General features: G+C 47.4%; 1 protein-coding gene across 5 annotated transcripts in view; it reads right to left on the reverse strand.

The window, feature by feature from the left end:
• The window catches only part of SUSD1 (sushi domain containing 1), a 137,028-nt gene extending 125,771 nt beyond the window's left edge, over positions 1-11,257 (reverse strand). For 2 of the 5 annotated variants that reach the window (XM_045081706.1, XM_045081708.1), the window contains exon 1: positions 3,983-4,174. In XM_045081706.1, the coding sequence (XP_044937641.1) occupies positions 3,983-4,088 (106 nt within the window). In that variant the 5' untranslated portion in view covers positions 4,089-4,174. Of the gene's footprint in view, positions 1-3,295; positions 3,802-3,982; positions 4,175-4,303; positions 4,378-11,118 lie in introns of those variants that run through there. The other 3 variants (XM_045081707.1, XM_004747806.3, XM_013053860.2) reach the window with 3 other exon arrangements.
• Between the last annotated feature and the right edge of the window lie 2,216 nt (positions 11,258-13,473).

The following is a 13,473-nucleotide window of genomic DNA, read 5'->3' on the forward strand; positions in this document are numbered from 1 at the left end:
CCCTGGGCTTGGCACCCCACCCACCCATCAACACCCTCCTGCTCTACCAACTGTGTGTCTCACACTTCCCTTCCACGCAGCCTCTGACTTCTTCTCCCTGAAATGTCTTTGATACGGATGCAGGGCAATTCAGCACACGCTACCAGTGAGACACTGAATATACACAGAGACAATGGCCAGGCCGTAGATAAAAATAGAACTCAGGCCCACATGGAGGCATGAGGCAGCCATCATCAGGCCAGGAAGTCAAACCACAGCCTCCAGCCGTAAGACCCAAATGGTCGGGATTTAATCGCTAACAGCTGGCTTCCCTAATTGTTGCCCTCGCTTCACGCTTAGGACCAATCAGAGAGCGCCCAGTACACTCCCCTAACCAATCACTTAGAACGTCTGCTGTTAGGACACCACCTCCAGCTTCTCCAGGCCACCAGCTTCAAGCCAGGGGCACAAGAGAAGCCTCCCCCTTTGATCCGCTATCAGGCTCTCAGAGTGATGCCGACTGACTCTCCTGATTTAGCAAACTCTGTATAAAGAGCCCTTGCCTCTTCCCATTTGGGTGGTCTTCATTTCCCTTCCTACCAAATTCCTATTACAAGCCACAGCCCGTGACTCACATGAAGCTTAGTCTAGCAAACACCACCACCAAGCAGTTTGTGTAATATGCAACGTGGCCTCAGTGAGTAGAGTGAGGGTGCCGTATAAATGCGTATGCATGCTAGTGTTCGCTCGTATGCCTAGAAATACATGTGCATCCTACAAATGCGGTACACGGACTTAGGCACGGTGTGGCTGGGCTTCAGGAAACTCCAGAGCTTCCCGGGAGGGAGGCCGACTGGGCTGGTTTTGAAATATGAACAGCCCTAAGCAGACAGCTGTGGGGAAAAGAGCAGTTCTCCGTTCTCCTCCCCTCGCAGAGACTAAGCTTTCCCCCTTGTAGAACAATTTCACTTTGGACATGCTTCATTAAGTACCTCATTTATGGGGCGCTTGGGTGGCTCAGGAGGTTAAGCTTCTGCCTTCCGCCAGGGTATCAGGGTCCTGGGATGGAGCCCCACATCGGGCTCTCTCAGCAGGAAGCCTGCTTCCTCTCTCTCTGCCTGCCTCTCTGCCTACGTGTGATCTCTCTCTCTGTTGTCAAATAAATAAATAAAATCTTCCAAAAAAAAAATTACCTCATTTATTTCTGCATTTTCAATGTCTCCATCTCTACTGAACAATACCCTCACGCTACAGCGTGTTTGTGGCTGCTTTCCCAAAACCATCAGCCCAGGGAGAAACAAAATCTTGCACTGACCTAGCTGGCCCAGCTGAATAGGGATCTTCCCTTTGCTTCTAACTTCTTTAAAGAGTATCTTTAAGAGCCAGCCAACACCTCTGCACTCACTACAGCCCTCTGCATCTGGCTCTCGCCCTCACTGCTCTGAGAGCCCTGGCCCAAGCTGAGCAGAGCCATCAGATCCAAAACTCTTTTTCTCAGCCTCCATTCCCACAGCTCCCCTTCCTCTGGTTTCCTTGGATGCTAGACTGGCCCAGCCCTCCTCCCATCTGTATGTGCACCTATCACTGAAAATGGGTCTTTCCCCCAAATCTGCCCTGGGTCTCCTTCCTCTTATCAACCTCAAGGCTTCAAGTGACCACAAGTCTCCATCATTGGCACACACCCCTTGTCCACAGTCCTAACTCCCTAATGAGTTCACTTCTCCAGAAGCCCAAACATTACCTCAAATTCAGGGTATCCAAAATGACTTATCTTTCTTCCCAAATCTTTTTCCTCCTCCTACAGAACCATATATCTAAGTCACCCAGTCCTCAAGCCTTTGTGTCCCCTTTCTCGTCTGTTCACCGTCACCTTAAGGTCCATTGTTAGGTCCTTCGGTTCGCTTTCTACCTTATTATCTACATCTGATGCCCTTCCCCTGCTCTCTTTACCATGGGACCACTCCTCAGAATGTATGGGTCAGTCCTCAGAATTTGTAGGCCAGCTCTTACAATGGTTCTAAGCCTCCAGGCATTCCCTACATTGATCACTGGAAGGAAACCCACCCTTAAGAAAATCAGATTCTTGGGACGCCTGGGTGGCTCAGTTGGTTAAGCAGCTGCCTTCGGCTCAGGTCATGATCCCAGCGTCCTGGGATCGAGTCCCACATGGGGCTCCTTGCTTGGCGGGGAGCCTGATTCTCCCTCTGCCTCTGCCTGCCATTCTGTCTGCCTGTGCTCGCTCTCTCCCCCTTTCTCTCTCTGATAAATAAATAAAATTAAAAAAAAAAAAGAAAGAAAACCAGCTTCTTAAAGGTTGTAAATGAAGAAAGAATGAAGAAAGAATGCCTACAAAGGGGAGAGTCTCTACCAGGCACTTCCACTTCCCCAATTTGACCCAATAGTCTTTAAGTAGTAGCCTTTAGGTAGTTACTTTGTTCCACCATCTTAGCCCAGTAATTCTATGGGATCATGTCTGACCGTTGCCTAGGCTAGAGGGCTCTAACGCAGATTTGAAATAGGTCCCAAGCCTCTACAGGTTTTTAGGCACACTGCTGTGGGAGACCAAGTCAGGGAAAGAAGTTAAAAAGCCTACCAGAATATCTGATGTTCAAAAATGGCTACCCAAAAGAGTTGAGTCATCAAAAGGAACACCAGTGGTAGTAAAAGTCCAAAGATGAAAAGAATTTGAGGAAACAGGAGTCTGAACCACAAAATCGCCCCCGCCACCTCCCTACATGGAAGTTCTCTTCCCCTTCAGGATGAATGATTTTACTAAGAAAGCTGGAGGGTTTCCTTATACCTACTTTTTATATCACTGTACAAAAGCCTGCAATGAGTTCCAACGGCTTCCCACCACCCAGGAACGCTGACTCTAAATAACTCGGTTTGCCAACCAAGGCACTCTGCCTCTGGTTAATCCAATCTGCTTTTCCACCTCCATTTCCCACCCAGCTCCTACATACCACAGGCCACAGGCCCCATGTTTTTCTACCTCCATGTACATCACGCTGCCCCTTCCACGTGGAATTCATTCATTCTGCATATATTTATGGAGGGCTGACTGTGCCCTCTGCTATGAGCTGGGATGCCTTTTCCTCATCTTCCCATACCCAAATATTATCAAACCTGTTGGCCCAGTTCAAGAATCACCTCATCTCTAATGCCTCCAGGTTCACCAAGCTAGAATGAATCTCGCCTTGCTCTGACCACCTACACCTTCTCAGAGCACTTAGGCATTCTGCCGTCTATTAGGATTACTTGGGTTAAGTGGGTAAATGCCACCTCCCCTACACGTTTGAATCTGTGTAACTCCTACCACATGTGACAGTGCGTTCCAGTTTGCTTGGAACTGGGTGATCTGCTCGTCTGTGGCTTCCAGAACAGGAGCTCAATGAGGGCCAGCGGGGCGACCTCACATCCTGCACAAGGTAACGATTCAAGGACCGTCTGTTGAACGAATGACTTGATTAAGGAATGCCTTTTTCCTGTAATCTTCCTTGCACTTCTTTCTCACCACATTAGCATCTGGTTCTTCACTTGGGTGAAAAAAAATTAAAAGGTAGGAAGAAAATTGCTTCAGGTCAAGAATTTGTCGTGCAAAAGCCACAGCAGAGCCGGAAGCGTGACAGCGCAGCTGGAACGCCCTTCCGCGCCCTTCCACGCCCTTCCACGCCGGGCGCGGCTCTCCCCCGGGGCTCCGGCTAGCGCCCACCCCCGCCTCGCCCCACAGGTCCCCGGCGCCAAGGGCGAGGCCGCCTGCGACAGGTTCCCCCACCCCGCGCCCCCAGATGCCCGGGGCGAGGGCGGGGAGCCCCTCCTGCCTCTGTGCGCCCCGCCTTCGCGAGCCCCAACGGCCCGAGCGGGCCCCACCTGCGCTCCACGCCCGGGCTCCGCGCCGGCCTTGCCCCGGGAGTGGGGGGCGGGGAAGCGTCCCGGGCGCGCCCGGCGTCGTCGAGGGCTCGGCGGTGCCCCCGCGCCGCGCCCACCCCCCGCCCGCACTCACCGTCGGCGCCCAGCGCTGGGTTCGCGCCGCGGGCCAAGCCGAGCAGCAGCAGGAGCGGCAGCAGGCGGCGAGGTGGGCGGCCCGCGCCCTGGGGCCCCCGGCCCATGCCGCCGCCGCGTCCCTCCCGGCGCGCCCGCGACTCCTCCCGCGGCCCGGAGGCGCCGAGATAAGGCGGCAGGCCCCGCGGGGAGGGGGCCGCCCCGGGCGCTTCCGGCGCCGCGGGGTCCCGAGGAGGTGGCGGAGCGCGGGCCCTTCCTCCCCGCGTGGCCCGCGCGCCCGCAAGACGCTCGTTCGCTCCGCGCCCCTCGCTCGCTCGCGCACCTGCTCCGCCGGGGGGACACGGCGGGCCGAGCGACGGGGTCCGGCATCCTCGGCGCGGACGTTCTGCAAGTAGGGACAGACACCCAGCACATAATGACAGAGCTGACCCTAGAGTCCCGGACCGTGCCAGGACGAAACGTGCTTCAAGCAAAAGAGACGAACGGGAGATCCGAGGCTTCTTGGGTCTCAGGGAGGCACCCCGGTGGCAGAGAAAGAGGGGCGAGGGGCAGAAGGAGCGGGAATCTTTGAGGGGGGGAAAGAGAAGTGGGTGAAGTGGCTGGTGTTCCAAGGACACGGTGAGGGCAAGAAGCCAACGGTCCAGTCCACCCAAGGGCTGCAGGCGACCAGGTTGCAGGATTGCATCGGGCGACAGAGCTGTGGTGGGGGAGGAGCAGACAAGCGTTCCTGCTGCTCGGAGGACCTTGTGCCTGGGGCGTCGGGAAGGCTTCTAGAGGAAGGAAGCTAAGACCCAGAGGATGAAAAAGACGTGGGAGGGGAATCTAAGCGGTGAGAAGGGCTTATACTGAGAGATAGGAACCCGAGAGCTTAGTCTAGAAATGAGGAGATCTCCTTAGAGTGGGAACAGATAGTTGGAGAGAGGCATTAAGCTTCAGAGATAAGGACGACCTCATAAACCAAGGAAAGGAGGTTGCTCAGGAGCTGTAATAGGGTTTTAAGCAGAGAGTGACCTCATCAAGGAAGGCTCCTGTGTCTGCTCTGTGGGATCTAGACTGGAGCTAGGGAGGCCGGAAGACCAGCCTGGGGCTGCTGGAGGAATCCAGGCCAGAGAGGACACGTCCAGGAGCAGAGCATTGGCAATGAAAAGTGTCAAACCAGAGTGATATTGGGTGGAATCCACTGGATTTTATGATCAGTAGAATGTGGAGGAGAAGGAAAGAGAAATTACAGATGTCACCGAAATTTCTGGTGTGGGCGGCTGGGTGGATGATGGTGGTGAAAGTCACTGAGGTAGAGACCCAAAGAGACTATTTGCAAATTGGGGTAGGGAGAGGCTGCGGTGGGGTGGGAATAAGTTCCAGTTCAAAGGCTTAGAGCTTGGCAGGTCTGTCCAAGAGCAGGGCCCCTACTACTTCACCCATATCCTCACTTGCTTTCTCTTTCTACCATAAGCCTGCCCTAAACCTAACCACCCATGAACACACCCATATAAGGGCCAAACTTGTTGTGCAACCTTAAAAAGAAGTAGTTAAAAATAAACTGCCTCAGCTCTTTTGCAGCAGGCTTTCTTGCTAATTATTTTTTGTTCAGCAAAGATAAGAGCCCCTTTGGGCAGTGGGGGCTATCCTCTCTAATTTAGACAAAGTTTTTGTTAAGCTCAACTCTTTGTGAACTTTGAAACCATGTCATTGTTTCCACAAAAATAGATTCCTTTAGGATACTGTTAAGCTGGCCTTCTCCTTCTCTGGCATGTCTCCTGCAGAGTAAATCAGTAAATTTAAATATATCTGTGTGTGTGTGTGTGTGTGTGTGTGTGTACACATAGTTTTTTAATTGGTGATATCGGGAAAAATAGCCCCAAACCTTGAAATGGCTAAGTTTACTGGGTATTTTCAGCAGGGTGGTGGGTGTTGTAACCCTTCTGGGGATTATCTAATTCTATACGGTTGTGCACCTTTGATGGACTTTTTATTAATGAGGCTCTTTTACAACTCTGTAGATAGAGATAGAAGATCACTTGCAGGGGCGCCTAGGTGGCTCAGTGTGTTAAGCCTCTGCCTTCGGCTCAGGTCATGATCCCAGGGCCCTGAGATCCAGCCCCGCATTGGCTCTCTGCTCGTTCTGAGCCTGCTTCCCCCTCTCTCTCTCTGCCTGCCTCTCTGCCTATTTGTGATCTCTCTCTGTCAAATAAATAAATAAGATCTTAAAAAAAAAAAAAAAAGATCACTTGCAGAAAATTGAAGTGCAAAAGATTCTTGTCCATAAAAATGCAAATTAATTTTTCCAGTAGAAATGGAAGTGATTCCTGCCAGGTAAAAATATGATACATCTAATAATAAGATTTTGTCTTATATGATGTCAGCCAGTTTCACATTTAGCAAATTCATCTTATCACACCTAACAGATAAATATATGTGTATGTATTGTATATTCTTTAAATTTTCCTTGGAACCTTGATACCTTACTAGTACTCCTTTGAAGTCAACATCTTGCTGAGGCCCTCATGAATTAATTAGTTGAATAAAATTTTAGGTTTTCTTTTTATATTTGCATGAATCACCTTTTTAATATTTTGACAATTTTGTACTAGCCCAATCCATATTCTACATTGATTGTGTGACTCTCATGAGTTCTTTTAATTGACTCATTCTGTTGCTTTCTTTAATTTTAATTTTTATTTTTATTTACTTATTTATTTATGGTAAAAAGAATTACTTCTTACCCAATAGTGAGTTCATGGAATCACAGAATGAAAAATTATCTCCTGGTCGGTATTTGTCACCAGAATTAAAACAGAATATTTAACCAGTATTCAATTTGCAACAGTGGGTTTATTGCTGACAAAATCTTTAGCTTAAGAAAAATGTTTTTCTTTTAAGAGAGCATGGCCAATACACCATCTTCTTAAGGAGAATTTAAGGAGAGAGCTCTTTTTGTGTCCATATCTAGATTTCACCAAAAACTTTCAACTTTTGGTTTCAAGATGGCATTGTACCCCTGAAAGTTCTCTTTCAGTAAAGTAGCCAAAGATACACACACACAGAGACAAAATTAAATATGCAACAGTGCTTTCAAACAAGAAAAGATGACATCAATGAACCAGATAGCTTTGAGGAATGTATTAGGTTGCATTCGCACACATCCGCCGCAAAAACATGCACCAAAAGAGACAGGAAGTGGAGTGAAGAAGAAAAAAAAACCCATGCAATTAAAAACTTTTTAAATTATATGCATGTTTGGAGTTATTATTTGTACATATTAATATAATGTGCAGATATTATAATGTTTTAAAATTTAATTCAGAACGATTATGGAAGAATTGTTGGAAAAAATGCAAAGCACACTTCCTACCTAGTCAAAGCATTTTATTTTGCTCATCTGTGGACATCTTGTTCATTACCATCAGCTTCTTCTTCAGGCTTCAGGCTACCCAAATACCAGTTTCCTGGCTCTCCAAAGCAGCATGTCAATTTCTGCACTTTAAAAAATATCGTTTTAGAGGATGCCTTGGGTGGCTCAGTCAGCTAAGCAACCAACGCTTGATTTTGGCTCAGGTCGTGATCTCTGAGTCATGAGATTGAGCCCTGTGTGGGACTCCCTGCTGGGCATGGAGCTTGCTTAAGATTCTCTTTCTCTCTCTCTCCCTCTGCCGCAACCCTGGCTTGTGCTCTCTCTAAAAATAAATAAATAAGTAATAAAATAAAATTCTTAAAGAGCCATTTTATTTTTTATTTTCTAAAAATTTTATTTTTAGGTACTCTCGATACCCAGTGTGGGGCTCGAACTCCCAACCCTGAAATCAAGAGTCACACGCTCCACTTACTGAACTAGCCAGGTGTCCCTGAAAAAAATAATTTTAAACTTCACTTTTTAAAACATTTTTTGTAGGGACGCCTGGATGGCTTAGTCCGTTTAGCATCTGACTGTTGATTTCAGCTCATGTCATGATCTCAGGATCCTGAGATGAAGCCCTGAGTTGAACTCCACACTGGGCATGGAGGCTGCTTGAGATTCTCTCTCTCCCTCTGCCCCGCCCCCCCACTGCTTGCTCACATGTGTGCGTGCTCTCTCTCTCTCAAAATAAATATTTTAAAAAGCTTTTTATAGTAATTTACTCATGAGAGGGCCTTCGTATAGTTAGACAAAATGTTTAAATCACAACTAAAATATTTAAATTACTGACGGATATCTGAAGAGCTCTTAAGGGACCTCAAACAGGTGTACAAGATGAAGAAAGCTTCTCAAAGAGACCCACAGCAGAAGTATTCTACCCTTTGTAAGCACAGGAAAGAAGTTTCTGATAGATCTAGGATTGATTTGTTCTTGCCTCCTTCATCAGAATTAAGAAATATTGAAGTCTATCTTAATGTATCTTGCTGTCCAGTTGAAACATTCAAGGACAACTTGTACACTTGGCAACTTGTATACTTGACAACTTGTATACTCTTGCCATTATTATTCACAATAGCCAAAGGGTTGAGACAATCCAAATAACCATGATTGCATAAATGGAGAAACAAAATGTGGTATATTCATACAATGGAATATTGTTCAGCCTTTAAAAGGAAGACAATTCTGACTTATGCCTCAATGTGGATGAACCTTGATGGCATTATGCTAAATGATATAGGATAGTTTTTTGTTTTTGTTTTTTTTCTAAGATTTTATTTATTTATTTGACAGAGACACAGCAAGAGAGGGAACACAGTCAGGGGGAGTGGAAGAGGAAGAAGCAGGCTTCCCGTTGAGCAGGGAGCCCAATGCAGGACTTGATCCCAGGACCCTGGGATTATGAACTGAGCTGAAGGCAGATGCTTAAGGACTGAGCCACCCAGGAGCCCCTGTTTTGTTTTGTTTTGTTTTGTTTAATTTATTTCTTTGTCAGAGAGAGAGAGAGAGCACGTACACATGGGAGCACAAGCAGGGGGAGCAGCAGGCAGAGGAGAAGCAGCCTTCCTGCTGAGCAGGGAGCCTGATCCCAGGACCCGGGGATCATGACCCGAGCCAAAGGCCGACGCTTGACTGACTGAGCCATCCAGGCATCCCAATAGGCCACTTTTAAAAGAATAAATATTGTATGATTTCATTCATATGATGTACTTAGAGCAGCCAGATTCATAGAGGCCATAAGTAAAAGGGTTGGGGGTAAAGGGGAAGGGGATGTTAGTGTTTCAGGGGTAGAGAGTTTTGGGTTTACAAGGTGAAAAAAGTTCTGTGGACAGAGGGTGGTGATGGTTGTCCAATCGTGGGAGTGGACTTAATGCCACTGAACACTACACTACATTTAAAAATGGTTAAAATAATTTCTTTAAAAAGTCAATGACAAAATTTTGAGGTGCCAATTTTTAGTTTTATTTTACCAGACAAGCATTAACACATAGGACTTTCCAATTTTGGATCCTGGTGACTCTATATGGGATCAGAATTAGAAGAAAGGTCCCTTGGAAAGCCCCATTCCCCCAATCCCTGAGATCCCAAGAGAGCCCTGAGTGGACTCTAGGGCCGCCAGGAGTGTGGGAAGGAGGAAGACACAGGTGAGTAGAAGGCAAAGACCCATCGCTCTCTCTGGGGTTTTTCCTCAGGCTGCCCTTCGCTGTGTCTTCTTCCAGTGTCAAGTTTGGAATTTGCCCAGTGGGTACCCATCCGGGTGCAAGTCCAGAAGGAGAAGGGGGCAAGGAGGCTGCGTACCTAATATTCTGGAACTCTTCCGGAAAAAAAAAAACAACAAAAAAAAACCCTTCCTTGATCAAGACGCTCCTGACCAGAAATGCAGTACTGTTTTTCCCCAGGGTCTGACTTGGGAATACCACTAGCCGGTTTGCAAATGTTAATGGCTTATATGTGGTATTTCAGGAATGGTTTGACTGTCTCATTGTAATGAGTTTGATATACTCTGCTGTTAAAATTATTCCTTGAAGTTTGCATTAGAAGAAATGATTCTAATGTCTGAAGACTTAGTTAAAAAGAAATCCACACACCCAAAATGGTGCCTCTTACGCCAAATTCCCAAATGAGGGCTTAATACCTAATCTAATGGCAGGTTCAACCTCTCCCAGAAATGTGTCTTAACCGGTCAGTCAGGAATTTTCCCAGAAGAGCCAGAGTCAGTCACCTGAGCCTTCTCTAGGCCCAAAGGAAGATGAGATAATCTGCAGGATAAGACCCCTGGCTCTTCCCCCTCAGGGAACTCGACCTTGCCTGGAACAATCCTGTTTGGCCACTAATAACTTTCGTGCCCCATCCTCCTTCCCATAAAATCCTTCCATCTTGCACAACTCCTCACAGTTCTTCTCAGCTAGATGGAATGCTGCCCAATTCATGAATCGTTTAATAAAGCCAATGAAATCTTCAGATTTACTTGGTTGAATTTCGTTTAACATTTCCAGTGATGCTGATTGAAAACTTGTGTCTCCAACAGATAAAAGCGGGTCCCTTTCTAACACCTCACTGTATGTTTACACACATCCACCCCTCCCCAGCTGACATGACATCAGAGACCACCCCAGGGCCCCCTGGAAGGAGCCACATTGACCCTCCCCGAACAGAGACGTCATCTCAAGCAGATTTGTCCCGACTGCTAACAGGGACCTGTCTCTGGAAAAGTCCCTTGCTGATGACGGCCAGTAAGTCAAGCAAAGGTAGACTCCTCATTCTCGGATGCTCGGTGACGCTCAGAACCCCTTGTCGCCTTGTGAGAAATAGTAGGATTGTTCTGCTTCTCTAACACATCTCTGCTTCCCACCGAACAACCACAGAAACCATATACCCGTCCTGAAGCTAGTTTGTGGAATGACAGGGCTGTGCTCGAACCCGTTGTCCTCAGACAAGCAAAACAAACAAGGGTTGGAAGCATGACCCAGTAGAGCAAGGAAGACCCCCCCAGCCTGGCGATCCCCTTCCTCCCCACCTCCCCCTGGCACGCGCTCTCTGATGGGACTCAGACACCCCGTGATCCCACCAGCTGGAGGAGCAGGCGTGGATTCAGGAACAAACTCCAGACACCTGACAGATGGACGTTGTGGGTCCAGCGGCACAATGTGCGCCCATCCTCCCCCGGACCTCAAGAGGTGGGGCAGCACCAAGTGACACGGGAGCTCTGTCACCCAGTCTGGCAAACACACACACACACCAGTCACCTGCCCCGCTTGAGGAAGTCTCAGCTGTAGGTCTGAAAGGAAGCCTGCTGACGACCCATTTCCGGACCCAGGATCAGCCCTAGGACCCTGGGCATCCACCCAGAGCCCTAAGGAGAAGTGGGGCACACCCAGCAGTGACAGCCACAATTGCTGAGGAAGCCCACAACGGACGGTGTGTGATAAGGACCAGCTGACAGTGAGCCCCGGATCACTGACCCTGGCAAGTTGTGCAACCTTCAGAAACGCTTAATTCGATTATTTTGCAATGGACTTAGCTACAAATTCTGCTGGTTTCTTTGCTTACAGCTAGGGCTGTTTTTGGTTTTGTTTTTAGTTTGGGGGCCTAGGTCTTCCTCTTTCCCCCTCCCACCCCCTGCTTAAACTTCTTCTGATAGATGGTTGAACATCTCTTTCAGAAAGTTTTCCTGGGTGGTAAACATTCTGAATCTTTGCGTGTCTAAGTATGTCCTGATGGTGCTTTCATAATTTAATTACAGATTAACTGGGTACAGAATTCTAAATTCAAAATAATTAAAAGATAGTTTAATGGGGTCTGGAATTTTCCCTCAAAATTTAACCTTCTCCCGATAGCGTTGCAGGAGAACCCCAGGCTAATTTGGTTATCAGCTCCTTCCACGTGGTTTGTCTCCCCGATCCCCACAGCAAGCTTTGGGGATTTTCTCTTCCCCCTTGGAATTCAGACATTTCATGAGGATGTAGTTTCCCGTTCTTCTTGCCCAGCATTCATTGGACCCTTTCAATTTGTAGATTTGAGCCTTTCTTCAGCAGAGACTTTTTTTTCCCCCTCTTTTGGTTCTTTGGTTATTTCATTCTCTTAGGTTTTTTTTAATACATATCCCTCTGGGATTTATCATAGGCAATTTCTAAAAGTGTGCCTCCCGCCTCCGTGGTGCAGCATTTATCTTCCCTTCCTCTTCTTCAGCTTTATCTGCTGACTGTGGGAGACCACCCTCATTCACCAGTTCCACCGGAAACTACCCTAATTTACCAGTTCCACCTGAGACTACCCGAATTCACCCTGTTCACTAATTTGACCTTCATCCATACCTATTCTGCACCTCAGTCCATCTCTGAAGTTTTTAAAGTAGGCTTCTCACCCAGTGTGGGACTCGAACTCACAACCACTGAAATCAAGAGTCAAACACTCCACCGACTAACCCAGCGATGCATCCCTGTAGAAACATTTTTTTTTAAGATTTTATTTGTTTATTTGACAGACAGAGATCACAAGTAGGCAAAGAGGCAGGCAGAGAGAGAGAGAGAGAGGAGGAAGCAGGCTCCCTGCCGAGCAGAGCGCCCTATGCGGGACTCGATCCCAGGACCCTGAGATCATGACCTGAGCCGAAGGCAGAGGCTTAACCCACTGAGCCACCCAGGCACCCTGTAGAAACATTTTTTGTTTCAGCCAACACGCTTCTGATTTCTAAGAACTCTGTTTCTTTTTATAGAATGGTTTTTATCTCTTTAGATGTGATAACTTCTTTAATTCCCCCCAAGGATACCAACTATTGTATTTTAAAACTCTTTTCTTTCCTGATTAATTCTTTTTCATCGGGAGGTTGTTCATTTACTTGCAGTTTGATAACTCTTCTGCTGGATTCCTCAGTTGTCTCATGGGTTTTTTTTTGTTGTTGTTTTTTTAAGGATTTTATTTATGTATTTGAGAGAGGGGGAGCAGGTCCGTGTGGGGGGTCAGGAGCAGGACAAAAGGAGAGGGAGAGAATCTCAAGCAGATTCGGCACTGCGTGAGATCACGACCTGAGCCAAAACCAAGAGTCAGAGGCTTAACCAACTGAGCCACCGCGGTGCCCCTGTTCATGATTTTTGACTGTTATTTTTTCCCATGAAAGTCTTGTCTGTTTAGAAATCTGGATAGATTTCTGATGCCCAGGTGAGAATCTCTGCTAGCTTGCTTTCCTTCTTTCTATCTTTCTTTCTTTCTTCTTAAGTTTTATTTTGGTGGGGGGCCCTGGGTGGCTCAGTCCGTTGAGTGCCGATTCTTGATTTCCACTCAGGTCATGATCTTAGGGTCATTGGATGGAGCCCCTTGTTGGGCTCCACACTCAGCCAGGAGTCGGCTTGAGATTCTCTCCCTCTGCCTCCATCCCCCTGCACCACCTGCCCTGGATAGGGCTCTCTTGCTCTCTAAAATAAATAAATAAATCTTGAAAAAAAAAAAAACAACAACAAAGGAAGAAAGAGCTTTTTTTTTTTTTTAAGATTTTATGTATTTATTTGACAGAAAGAAATCACAAGTAGCTGGAGAGGCAGGCAGAGAGAGAGAGGGAAGCAGGCTCCCTGCTGAGCAGAGAGCCTGATGCAGGACTCGATCCC

Source organism: Mustela putorius, unplaced genomic scaffold (genome assembly GCF_011764305.1).
Source record: "Mustela putorius furo isolate JIRA1106 unplaced genomic scaffold, ASM1176430v1.1 tig00000580_pilon_pilon_pilon, whole genome shotgun sequence".
NCBI classification, from domain to species: domain Eukaryota; kingdom Metazoa; phylum Chordata; class Mammalia; order Carnivora; family Mustelidae; genus Mustela; species Mustela putorius.